Source organism: Mastacembelus armatus, chromosome 16 (assembly GCF_900324485.2).
Source record: "Mastacembelus armatus chromosome 16, fMasArm1.2, whole genome shotgun sequence".
Lineage (NCBI taxonomy): Eukaryota > Metazoa > Chordata > Actinopteri > Synbranchiformes > Mastacembelidae > Mastacembelus > Mastacembelus armatus.
In genome coordinates, this window is record NC_046648.1 from 21,000,059 (window position 1) to 21,013,768 (window position 13,710).

At 39.9% G+C, this 13,710-nt stretch overlaps 1 protein-coding gene across 6 annotated transcripts in view; it reads left to right on the top strand.

The window, feature by feature from the left end:
* gabbr1a (gamma-aminobutyric acid (GABA) B receptor, 1a) overlaps positions 1 to 13,710 on the top strand; it is a 57,755-nt gene that overhangs the window by 8,894 nt on the left and 35,151 nt on the right. For 4 of the 6 annotated variants that reach the window (XM_026317698.2, XM_026317702.2, XM_026317699.2 and 1 more), the window contains 3 exons: positions 690 to 875; positions 2,257 to 2,274; positions 9,680 to 9,840. In XM_026317698.2, the coding sequence (XP_026173483.1) occupies positions 690 to 875; positions 2,257 to 2,274; positions 9,680 to 9,840 (365 nt within the window). Of the gene's footprint in view, positions 1 to 689; positions 876 to 2,256; positions 2,275 to 9,679; positions 9,841 to 13,710 lie in introns of those variants that run through there. The other 2 variants (XM_026317704.1, XM_026317700.2) reach the window with 2 other exon arrangements.

Here is a 13,710-nt window from a genome sequence, read left to right on the forward strand (position 1 = left end):
TACTGGAAAATGATCATCTGCCTATGGAGTTTTTTAGCTCTGTAAGTGTCTTTCCGCTCACTTTTCATGTTTTGTGGTCCGTGACTTTACTGGTTTTCTTATTGCTCTCATCAGCCTTGTTTTCATCTGCAGCAGGTAGCTGCTTTCTCTGTGGGGGGGGGGGGGGGGGGACCACCTTTTTCTAGAACGACGACAAAGTTTGAGACTAGTTGGTGTGAACACAATGGAGCATTTAGCAGCTAAAGCATCAGACTATTCCCTTAGGAGCTAAAAACATCAGCAGAGCTAAAGATGAGTAAATTATTACCAAAGAATGTACAAAATGTATTTCAAGTGAGAGAGTCTTAATCTTAAAGAGAATTGAATGTTAAGGAAAATTATAGAACCAGAAGAAATCTGGGGGAAAAAAACGATGTATTTCTCTTACAGCTTTGACTTTATGCAACAAACTTGAGGATGAAAATGTAAAACATTCACTTGGTTCCAAAAAATGAATAAAAATAATGTGTTAATAAGTATGAGAATTTGGTCTAACAAGTCTAATCAGTGGAAGTGCTGTTTTGTCTCCTTTTTTGTGGTTGTTTATGAGAAATGTCTGTGTGACTGCAGCTTCACCTCCCACTTATGTATTTACCTTTCTCTAATTCTGTGTCGCCTCCACCATCTCTTGTGCTCCTCCTTGTTTCCAGTGCTGCTGTGTCCACGAGTGTGGACGTCCTTGGAGAACGGCCGGGTGACGGCGAAGCCTCCTGGACCCCCAGTGGAAGGGACGGTGCTCCATTACAGCTGCCACGCTGGCTTCATCCTGGAGGGCAGAAACATCAGCCACTGCACTAAACTGGGCAAATGGGATGCACCCAAACCCACCTGCCTCTGTGAGTGTCTCAACCATAATGTGTCAATGAGATTTTACATTAAGCTGCTAAATACAGTAGAAGTAAATGATGATGTACAGTGGGAGGCCATTTGCTGCCATGGGGGGACAGTTAGTAGGCTATGCGGGCTGATGGATTTAATGATACTTATATCATTAGATTAGGCAGCCATTACAAGTGAAGCTAGCAAAGGAAACTGGATGAATGGTGACATTGACCTTGGCATAAATGTTTAATCACCTGTTTACCATTTATGAGCAATATATAGCCTAAGCATTTAAAAATAATTATATCATACTGTTTTAAACAGGTATAAGTGTTTATTGATGAACAACTCAAATAACATTTGAAAACATTTTTTGATTTTTCTAGTATTCTTGTTTCATAAGAAATAATTGTTAGGTGCATTCCCAGCAAATGCCCTTTAGCTGATAGATATTTTTTTCTTTCTGTGACAAAAATGTACATTGTAATCACATGAATCACAGCCAGACAGGGCTCACTCAGCGTTTCCAGTCTGCTTCACAGAAATGGGAACATAAGGCTTTAAAGATGACAGATAATTACAAACACCTGCTCTCCCAATGGTGGAGCGCGGTTGCTAGGCAATAAATGATCCAGCCAATCGAAGCGTAATCCACAGAGGGCGGTCTGTACCGCCGACGCAGGCAGGTACAGCTCCAGTCCCATACATTAGACTATACACAGGATAAATTCTGGATGAATATGTGATGAGGCTGTGAGAGGATATTTGATATCACTGACACCTAGTTACAGTTGACATGTGTCCTCTCTGAGGTGTGTTTTGTCAAACTAGTACAAAATAAATGAGGATTTAAGGGAAAAAAACAGAAAGATGAAATAAAAGTAATGTGATTGCCAACTGGTTATCAAAGGAGTTGGCATGGCAACCGGTAAAGTTGCTATGGGAATGATAGTATTAAAAAGGATGAAAGAGGGAATTATCGGCACAGTTGGACTGGGCAACAGAAAGTAGGCTACGTATTGTACGTTTTATCCTTTGTTGTTTACTGTAAATACTAAACTGTACTCAGGTGCTGTTTATATCTCTTATGGAGTTATCTAGACTATATAACTTTGTGACGTGAAGGGTTTTCTGTCTATTTTTGTTAGCCTATATGCCTCTGAAAATATCAAAGGCTTACATAATATCTGGTTAGGGACCTGCTGCCAGGCATTACTGCTTGGCATTAACCCACAGTTAGATTTCCTCAGGACATCTACAGTATTGTATCACTGCCATCTAGTGGATGGAACTGATCAAACTTTCATTAATATTCTGTTGAAATGCTAATGCAGAATAATCTACTCAACTGTTCTGTCCCCCCCCCCCCCCCCTTTCTCTATTTGCCTGCCAAAGATGACAGAAACTACACAGGTAGGAATGTTTTAGTCTCAATATGTCCATGCTAATCAAATGCTAGGCTACTACACTGCAGTAATTTGTTGTTACATGCACATATAAGTGCCCAATTAACATTACATACATGACACTAAACACACAGATGTGGTGAAACATTTCACTTTTTGCATAGAACATTAGAACTTTGTCTTCTCACCCAAGCTCGACAAATACAATCTGCCACCAACAAGCTTCACTTGCTTTCATTTTTATTTAGCCATTACTGCTTCAGAAAACAAAAACAAACTACCATGAATGGCCAGTTTATGAGGAAGGATAAATCATTATCATGCATGAAATGGACTCGTCTCACCTACATCACATAACAGCCACCGAGACAAGTCATTCCTATAGCTTATAGACAATGTACCCTTTTATATCTGTGCACACAGATAGGCTACTGTCTGTGAGGTCTGGTTGAAATCTGCTTAATGCAAGGCTTTGCAAAATTCTGCAGCTGCAATGTGCTTTGGCAACACAAGAGGGCAGCAGTGATCTTTGAGAAAAGGCCAGAGTGTCCCCCTTGGGGCAGCAGTGGCTTAAAACAAAGGGCTGGTCTGGAGCTGAAGGTTTTAAATCCCCAAACCAGCTTTCAAGATCAGACTTCTTAAGAAAATTAAACTTCTTTTATTAACAACTTGTCTAATTAAAGAGGTTGTCAGAACCATTTAGTTAGATTTCAGTTACATTTTATTCATAGCTATCAACTTGAAGATAGTACAAATTAGTTTTAATATCAGAAAACATACATAATACAGCGCTGACAGCACCTCCCCAATTTCCTTATTAGCCCATAACGTGAGGCACATTATTTTTCTACTCCTGAGTATTGAGCAAATCCATTTATAAATCAAAGCACTGAGAGAGAGAAGCTTAAGCTTATTTAATTTGCTCATACAGTGATAACTCCAAGTTCATTTCAGTTCAGTTTTATTTAATGAAGGTTGTCTTTTTATTAGTTAGCCCTCAAAATCTAAAAGAGATTTTGAAGAATAATAAAACTGTGTTTGTATTAATATCCCAATATTAAAATAATGAGGTGTGAATTATTCTCTTGACTTACCTCAGTTCTACTTACAGTGTAAACATAACAGTGTAGTTCTGTGTCTGTAGGAGACAAAGTGGAGCCATTTCTAAAGATGAACTAATGCACTAATTCAGCCTTCCCTGGGGGTAAAAGGGTTGAAACATCTACTATATCTGATCCCTGACAACAGTGATGACTATATTTGTTACTGTTGTCATGTCGCCACATTACAAATTGGCCAGATACTGAATCATACACAAGATGTCCATGGCCGGCTCACAACAATGCACTATGGCTCTAATGAATTAGCAGTAACCTGTGCTAGCATTTTATATGCCAAACACTCCTGGTCAGACTTGCACACATTCAAATTTGCACACGTGACATGCAATGTTGCTCCATAGCCTCTGCAGTTTTATGCAAGTAATCCTGTAAGATGCTGATAAAAACTTTCTAAATGTCATGGATAGACTTGACAAACACGTAATTAATGAAGTAGCAAAGAACACTGTTTCCACAAATAGAAATTTCCATCTACTGTCTCAACACTGACCTCCTCCTGGTTCTGTTCTGTCTCTCTCCACTCAATGTGCCATCACCACCCACTTACTGCCTCCTCAGCGGGAGAAAGGTTAATACCCTGCTCCTGTCTGTGTCTGCTCTATCCTGTGTGTGTCTGTGTGTGTGCAGCAGAACTGCATTTCTAGTATCCACTTTCTTCAAAAATAGTATAACAAAACCATAGGACCACAATGAATGCAATCAGATCAGCAAACAACTGGGACATAACAAACTAAAACGGCTTCTTACCAAAACTTCAGCTATTCTTAGATGTTGTTTTTGTTTCTAGACTTTAAAACTTGCATTAAAAGCGACATCAAATATTTTTCCAAATCAAGTGTTGCATGACTCTCCTCCTGTTGCTGACTTCCTAAATCTTTTTAGAAATAACATACCCAGTGCTTAAGTAACATAATAAAACTAAGTGTGTAGGTATATTTGAGATGTTTAATTGTGATTTTTTTTTTTTTTTTGTGTCTGTTTGACAGCAATACTATAATTGATTAATTAATCGGCTCCATTGTTTTCAAGTGAAAATACTAGAAAAGAGGCCAAATATTCTCTGATCCAAACCCCTGAAATACAAGGATTTCCTGTTTTTTCATATATCATTGTAAAATAAATTGGAAATTTCCACCTTTGATTGAACAAAAGACATTTAAAGACATCACTTTCAGCTCAGCAAATTGTTGATGGACAATTTTCATTTGATTAAAAAGAAATCAGCAGATTAATCTGTAAGGGCAATATAGCAAATAGAAATGTTTAGTGAGTTTGATAAATAAACAGTCATTATTAAATTTCACTCATACAGGAATGAACAGGATTTGTTGGGGACTATTTTCAGTGGTGAGTTAATATACATTGGATGCAGGAGTATGTGTGTGGGATTGCCTTTAAAAATAAACTACATTGCCCATGTTTATTGTAATTAAGTAACAAGAAGGCTCACTGATGTGTTTTTATGGTAATGGAGCTCTTTGGCACAGATGAATAAGCATTATCAGACTTTGGGCACACAGACAATACATGTTAATAGGACGAGGCTGAGAATAAAACTAAAATACTGCCACCCTCAACAGATTATTGAATAACTGGGATTTTAGCTGTGCTGTACAACAGGATATCAAACCAGACAAACTGTTCATAAATATTACTACTACTTTATACAGTGTGGTACTGTGAAAATTTTAATATAAGTGTGAAAAAGATTTATTCATTTTACCTCTCACCTGATGATTACACTTTGCAAGTGGCAACAGTAGGTTTTTAATGCTGGTAAATACAGATTTATGGGAATTATTCTGATACAGCAGAAGGAATTACATTTGCCATAGCTATATTTATAAAAATACACAACCAGCTACAGAATGTTGCTACAAAGTTATGCCCTAGTGGCATGGTATTTTTTACAGCTGAACAATGAACTTACTATTCTTATCCCGGATACTCGGGCATGATGTATTACTCCAATAACTGTGATGCTGCAGACTATTGGAAACAAGATAGCGTGTAGTGTGCCACTGCAAGGCAAATTATGTAATGATGATACTGTATTAAAGTTGGTGCTCTTTACTGCATGATAAACAGTATTTTTGTAGTAAGCTAGCCACCATTTATCTTCCTACTGGGAAATAATTTTCATACCATTATCAAGTAATTCTGGCCCCTCTATAGAAATACAACTTTACAGTTTTCACTGTCTATTTAGGTCAAATGAAGTTGAACACAATGGATTTTCAGTGGTCTTTGACCAAAGTTTGATTTCTGCTCAAAAAAAAAGGATATGACTTGTATTGTCATCATTGTGGAAAACCCTTACATCTTCAAAATATCAGTGTTTTGGGAATTTCAGCAGTTTGATTGATTTTTATAAAACGTATTTTGCCAAAGCGTTTTCAAAGTGATTTGGATTGCTCCCTTAGTGAAATAGAGTGCACTCTGCAGGCGAAGGACAATGTAATCTGGCAATTGTGTTAAACAGAGAACATTCAAAACACTATTTTCCCCACTAACACATCTGCCAGGAGGAAAACAGGCCATTATCCTGAAGGATGCCCAGTGTGCAACTGCAGACACAAAAATATACAGTACAAGGTACTCATTAAAGTGGCTCAGCAACATGTTAAGGAACTCGTGTCTCCAATGCATCTTGTTACAGGCTGTGCCACAGCTAATGCCTTCTCTGTGGCATTTGCCACCATAGGGGTTAACACTGCACTTCCCAATGCCGGTGTGTTTTGCCTGTGTTGGTGAAACACTGTATAAAGTTCATGGCTGAATAATTGATGGTGAGATGGATGGGTCATGGGATGGCAGAGAGAGTGAGGAGGTGGAAGTGGAAGGCAAATGTCAGCAGATGATCACTACACTCACCTCAGCCTGTGAGGGCTTGTTAGCAACATGATCTGAATCGTTCTCTGCTACATAGAGATATACAGATAATGAGTTTTGGGTAATGAACCAGGGTTATATAATAGTCACATTCCATTGCCCAACTACAGAAAGTTTTTAATTTAGACTGGAGGAATAATGGTTTTCTTCTCAATTGCTGCAATAAGTAATTTTCAAAAGGGAACTTTAACATTAACATTACATTGCAATTAGAGCACTTACACAAGAACTGCAAACACAAGCGCATCAAATGGAATAAAACTGTCATCAGTCTAAATAAGACTGCATAGAAAATGGTAAATTTTCACCACCACAATTTATTTTTTTCTTTAGATGTGTTGTTAATCTGCCAGTAATAGCATTCCTCCACTGTTTCTATGACGTTAAATGAAACATATAGCTTTTAAAACATCAGAAGTTTGTTTTAGATAAAGTGTTTATGTATGTGGGTGTGTGCGTGTGTGTGTGTGTGTGTGTGTGTGTGTGTGTGCGTGCGTGCGTGTGCGTGGTTGCGTGTGTGTGTGTCAGAGATAGAAAACAGGACCCCCTGAGAACTGAGAGTTGAATCAGCAGGTGTGCAGAGTCCAGTCTCTCTCCTGCGCACTAACTACATTACTGTCTGTGCTCTTCTCAGACAGAGGTGAAGGCAAATAAAATCAGCTATGATTGATACCACCTGCCACATTTGTGCTTATTTCTCAAAGCAGCATTTTATAGATTTGGCTGTGTAGGGGAGGAAGAAATGAAATGCTGTGAGTTAGCAGAGGTGGTTACACAGCAGAACTGTACACTGCTCATGTCTGGTATCCCAGCATAAGCATGGACTTATTGATTTGTGGGTCAAACATCAAGGTAGTTTAAACCCAGGCTAACGTTTGGGGAAATTTGAACAAGCTTTTGCTTCAACAGCATTTAAATGATTACTTGATCATGCATGTTCTGAGACAGGAACCAGTGCTTTAAGCAATAGTGCCTGTTCTATGGACAGCAATGGTTTGTCCTGCAGCTGGTCCCCCACTGTGGCCCAGACTTGAATATCTGAACTTCTGAGTGTGTGTTTTTTTTTTTTAACTAACATTCGTTGTCCCTCGGAGGATAAATCCTGTTAACTTCCACGATCCCCCAACTTTTCTGAAGCACCACCATGAGAATCACATTTGTGCTCTTTAATGAAAAGCAAACTAACTATTGCATGGATTGCTAACAAATTAATGTTCCCCTCAGGATGAAGAGTAAAAACATTAGTGACACCACAGGGTCAAAGTTAATTTTTGCCCAAATATAATTTAAGACAAAAGATACTGACATTCTCATCAGCCTCAGTTGTGCTTAAATGCTGATTAGAAAATGTCAGAGTGGTAACACACATCAAATAGAATCCAAAACATGGCAAACATGATGCCTGCTAAATGTCATGTTAGCATCCTAATGGTACTGTAGCATTTAGCTCAATGTGCTGCTGTGCCAAAGTACATCGTCACAAAGCTGCTGTTTTTATAACCTCCCTTTAAAGCTTTTTGCTTTATACTAGCTTCACGTAGCTAATCAATGCATTAGCGTATATTTGCTCCATTCACTCATTTCGTGCATTATATGTATTGGTTTATTGTTGATTGTTTGTTGTTGCTGCAGTGCTTTATTGTATTATATGTGTAATGCTAATTTAATTTAATACACCAGTTAAATTAGTTGATTAATCAACAGAAAATTATTTGGCTTATTTTCATGCCAAACATTACACGGTTTCTTCTTCTTTGTTAACATTTAGTGTTTTTTTGTTTTCCCTGTTTTGTTTTTATATGTTTTGTTGGTGGACTGACTGGCACCAAGCAATTTGAAGATGTCACTGTGGGCATTAGGAAATTCTGATATGTATTATTTCTGACATTTAATAAACTAAATGATTAACACATTTATCAAAGAAATTTATATAAGATATTCAAGAATGAAAAAGTCATTAGCTGCAGCCACAAATCTACAACCCATTAAAATGTCATTGACACTCAGGCATTAGTTGGAACTTGATCTAAAAAACATTTGTGAAATATTTTTAGCTTTAATTAAATATTGCTGTTTTCCAGGGTTGAATGGGTTTGAATAGTGACGGTATATTCATCGAAAACTGATCAGATTAGTTCATTCAAGGTAAAACTGTCTAATCTCAGAGTGGTGCAGATTTAGATTTATATCACAGATTTATATTATTTTTTTAACTGCTGCCTAATCACAATATCAGTGAATGTAAGAAAATGATTCACTATTAATGTTGTGATATTGATTATAGATGTTGTAGCCGACAGTGTAGGCAGCAGCTCCCAGAGGCAAATGCAAAGAAGGAAATGTGGCACAATGAGGTTGTGTGAGACTCTTGTGAAATGGATGTAGCTACTGTTTAAGTTAAGCGCAGGGTGTAACTCATTAGAAAATCTTTGAGGAGATTTTTGCCCAGGGCCCCCTCCCAACCAGCCATCCCTCCCTCTCTCTTCCCTCTGACTCTCTCTCTCTCTCTCTGCGTGCATTTCAGTATTGTCCTGGCTCTCTCTCTCTTTTCTCTCTCTCACACACACACACATGCACACTCAGCCAGCCGGTGCTGCAGTGGATCAGACGCAGAGCTCTAGCGCGCCTGTTTTTCCTTGGCAAATCGTTTCATCTGTCGGAATACGCTGCGTTGAAAGAGGGAGATGTACTCTGCTGTTTCCGCTGTTTCCACTGCTTTAGCTGCTTCAGCTTTAGGGCCGCACTTCAGTCTGTCGTGTTTTTTTAGCCGTCGCTGCCTATCATTTGACCCAGCTGACGTGTTCTGCGCGGACATCAGCGTCTGATCCGCGCGTCATTTTTGCGTAAACGTCGTAAGGGACGCGCTGTCCGATATTGATGATTGATCGTACGCAAAAAGCGATTCGCTATTTTGGTTTAGTCGCGCTAAATGTGTGGGGCCGCATAGAAATGATCATGGTCGCTACTGACTTGAATTTGTGCCGAAAAAATCTAGATCTAGCGTGCCATGTATAATTAACCATGCATTATGCTAAATCATACAGCGACTAAATTATTCACTAGATTCGCTAAACACTTGCCATTCAAAGTAAACAGCATAACCAATATCTGCAAAGCTCAACATCAATCCAAACTCATTGGTGTTTTTGTTTTTTCTAGGAGCCGGACACGTGTTGAGTTCTCTTAGGTTTTTCTTAGAATATTCGCACTTAAAACAGCTTTTATCTGCTCGACTCCGCTGCAGCACCGGGGTCAACCTGCCCCGGTCCATCTCACCTTGAACCATGCCGGTAATGAGCAGGAGTCCTCCGCGGGTGACTCGCGCAGCCCGCGGGCATGTCTTGTTCCTCCGGGCATCTCTCATCGTTCTCTTCCTCCTCTGGCCACGGCCGTCCGCAGGCAAAAAGAAGCTGTACATCGGAGCGCTGTTCCCCATGAGCGGAGGCTGGCCGGGTGGTCAAGCGTGCATGCCCTCCGCCCAGATGGCCCTGGACCTGGTGAACAACAGGAGCGACATCCTGCCCGACTACGAGCTGGAGCTCATCCACTACGACAGCATGGTGAGTTCATGTGGAGGAGAGTCAGAGGAGGTGCGCACTTAAGTGATGTGTGGTGTCAGTCAGAGAGGGATCTAATGATCTGCCTCTTAGATTATGATGAGGAGTATCCGACTCTGTTGTGTCATTTTGTGCGCTGCATATCATTTACCGTCACCGTTGTGCGTAATTTCGATGTGTCCTCTTGCAAACAAGCAACGTTTTCTGACTTTACGGAGATTATTTGTTTTCTCACGAGTCATGGTGGGTATATATGAAATTTCACTCTGCCAACACAACAGTGAAACGTGACTTTGCAGGGACCACCTGTCTTTTCCAACATCCCAGATCTCAGAGAGGAGTTTTAATAATAGGTCACCCCAGTGCTAACTAACCTCAAGTCCTCACTCTGGTTAATGAAAGGGCCGGCCATGCCATGTACAGTGCTGGTCTGTGCTAAATGAACACAACTCCTTCTTGTTGCTCATCAATCATTAATCATGGTGGTATTTTAAAATGTCAGCATATCAACCACTATAAATCCAATATCCGCCCTCCCCGACTGGTTTCATTTCCCCTCGCTGTCCCAGTTTACTACCTACCACACACACACAGACTTTAATCAAAGAGCACAATATTTATTTTTGTTTTATTTGCACCTTGTTGCTGCATATCTTAATGGTTTTTAGATATTTGTCTCCAGAAGGAGTGATTTTTCTCAACAGGGTGATGAGTGGAGGCACATGAAACCAATTACTGGATTTCTGGATTTCCCCTTTGCCTCCTGTCTGGAGGGTCGTTATCAATCATGCTGCAAGACGGATGCCTGGAGAGCGGCCGGGGCACCAAACAGTTAACTGTACTGGGACTGGTTGGAAATTTGCTACGAGCTTTATTCTGATTGGTGTACAAGGCTCTGCATTGGAATCCTGTTAAACAGAATAGCAAGGAGAGAGAGGGAGAGAGAGAGAGTATATATGTGTGTGTGTGTGGTTGAGAGAGAGAGAGTTGGCATGGCAACAGTTACTCTCAAAGCAAACCACAGAAACAAATAAGGTTTCAGCTCTGTGAAAATATGTGTGCGAATTCATCTGCTGGATGTATGCAGTGCATGCCTGTTCACATTCTGTTATACATACACCTTGTTTCTTTTGTTTTGCAGTCAAATGCCAAACAGATCTTACGTGTGTGCGTCTCCGTGTGTCTGCGTCCCCTGATTACAAGTGTAGTGAAGCAGGCAGCTGCAGATGTAGCTGCCATATACATAAAGACAAAGCAGTTGCATGAACAGATTTCATGGAGATTGGGAAACCTCACTCATGCTCCAGGAGTCGTTGGTGCCTGGGGCTTGAGAAATAGATGCAGATCCTCTGACAAGTGCGGCTCAGAGAGGCTGGTATAACATTGTCTCAGTGATGCTGGTTAATTCCTTGAACTAAGTCAAGGGGGGAATTTATTGCTCCTGCTCTGGGTATTGTGTGGAGTTTTTCATGCAAACATTTTTCAGATGACTGGAATAGTAAATAGGACCTTAACCTCTGAGAAGCAAAAAAGCAATTATGAGGAAAAGCACTAATTAACTAAGATATTTACATCCAGTTATTGCAGCCTGTTTGGTCAGAGAGCAGATCGCCTTGTGAGCACAACTCTTTGTTTAACTGTGAGATTAAGACAAGGGTGTAACTGATTCTTTGTTTGCTTGCATCTCAGAATCAAGGCTGGAGGAATGTAATTACACAGCGGTCTCTCTTGATCTGAATTTCTTATCATGATGTGTAACTTTTACTGCGTCTTTCACGTCCAACAGCCGTACTGAATAAAAGACATACGTTAAAGTTTGACTTGGGTTTGTCAAGGAGGTGCCTAAACATGCACATCCACACACACTGGTTTGTGACCATTAGGATTGGTAGTATCAAGCAATGTCCTCAGCTTGTTCAACATCATACAATATTCATGAAGCTCAACACTTAATCCCAGCCTGTCCTTTTAATGGATGCAGATGCCCCGTGGTAGCAGAACGGCTTGTTTCTCTGGCTATTCTGGCAGCAGCATCAGACTATTTACAGCCTTCTGAGATCTACACACACGGACAGACGTGCTCACACACACACTGTCCGTTGCCATGGATATATCAAAGCTGAGACTGCAAACTTTGATCAATTATTAACTGTGATGGAGTGAGACAGTGGAGATGGAACGAAATGGTGAAACAAGGTGCTTTCCTCATTTCCCACACCTTTATTTTAATTGGCAGCCGTAATAAAATTTCCCAATAATTGTGGCATTACCGGTATTCATCACTGGTCTTCATGCTTGTTTGTTGGCATACACGCCAGGAATGGGGAGCCAGACATAATTATGAGGAAATTAGGAGATGTCGCTGTGCAGGCTTTGGGATTCAATACGTAGGCCGTCCCCCAGGCCCTTATCCCCACTTCACGTTCTTTTTTTATACTATCAATCTGGAGTGTAATTACAGAGTGTGCAGATGAACCAGTGTCTTCTCCTGTTCGTCTCAGCTCAGGCAACCTTCAGTTTAATGCAAAGGTTCTCATAGACTGAGTCTTACTGATTGGAAAGGCCACATCGCCATGTTAGCGTCAACACTGATATTGGCTCAGGGAATTTCAGCATCAAGGACAGTGACAGAAGTGCTGGTGCTATGTTATGTGTGTAGCTGTACCCGTGTACTTTTATGGCTGTGTACACACACCTCCCTGTGTATGTGTGTGTATGTGTGACTGTGAATGGCATCAGGGCCGTCAATCCAGATGCTCTCACGAGTCAAGGCTAGAAATGAAAGTGGAAATAGCAATGACCCCAGAGGGTTGTAGAAGACAAACCTCCAAGAATAGCAGAGATTCCTCAGCCTTTATTGCATAGCTGCCACCACCCGTCTATTTTTTTTTTCAAAAGCCATAATGTATGTTTTTTTCGCTCTTACTGCACGTTTCAAACAAAGATTTAATTTCTGACTCTGATTCAGGTGAATGATTGAGCAGTAGATGTGTAGAGTCCAGAATAGACTTCTTCATTATATTCCCTTACAGCCTGTTAACCTTTTCATATTAACATTACTGTGGCATAAAGAGGGAATAAGTAACACAAAAATCTATTAATTTTTTTTTTCCTTGAAAAAGATCAAAGTCAAGTCCGAACAGCTTCTCTTCACCCCGTTTGCAACATTAACAATGAAGGGTTTAAATATCTGAATGTAAGCTTTATTTTAGTGCCATATGCCATATCCTCGCAAATCTGAAGCCTTACATTCAGAGATCTAGGGAACCATTATTTTATGTAGCATGACTGAGCAGTTTTGAAGCTTTTTTTTTTTTAAGGGATGTTTTGTTCACTTTAGTTTGGCTGACTGTTGATTGGGTTTGGCATCAGGTTTCCACTTAATGAAAGAGCTGTGACTCTGCTTTTTCACCGTCGCTGCACCATATTCCCATTTTGTTATTGTTCAAAGATTAAATTTTTTGTTCTTACAGAGACACTTGAACGATCCAAAGGTTCACCTGTGAACTTTGATGCTGTTTTACAGTCTTATGCATGTCCATATATTACTACACTTCATTTTTTTGTTATACCCTTTACCTTTTCATGTTAATGTTAGTGTGGAATTTGTGTGAAACAAATATTTGTTGTCGGTGGAAGCACTGAATTTATCCCCCAGTAAACCCAGGCTGTTGCTTTTCCTCCTCTGCTCTTACACTCATGACAAGTTTAAATATCAACATTTTTATTTTATTTTCTCCTCTGTTCCATTATCTTGGAAAATAAGTAAAGTGTGACTAATTACATTAAAAATCTCAGGGACACTTATTTTATACAGGCTAATTGAGGCCTGATTGAGCTTTTTGTGCTATGTTTACACACTATTGATTGGGC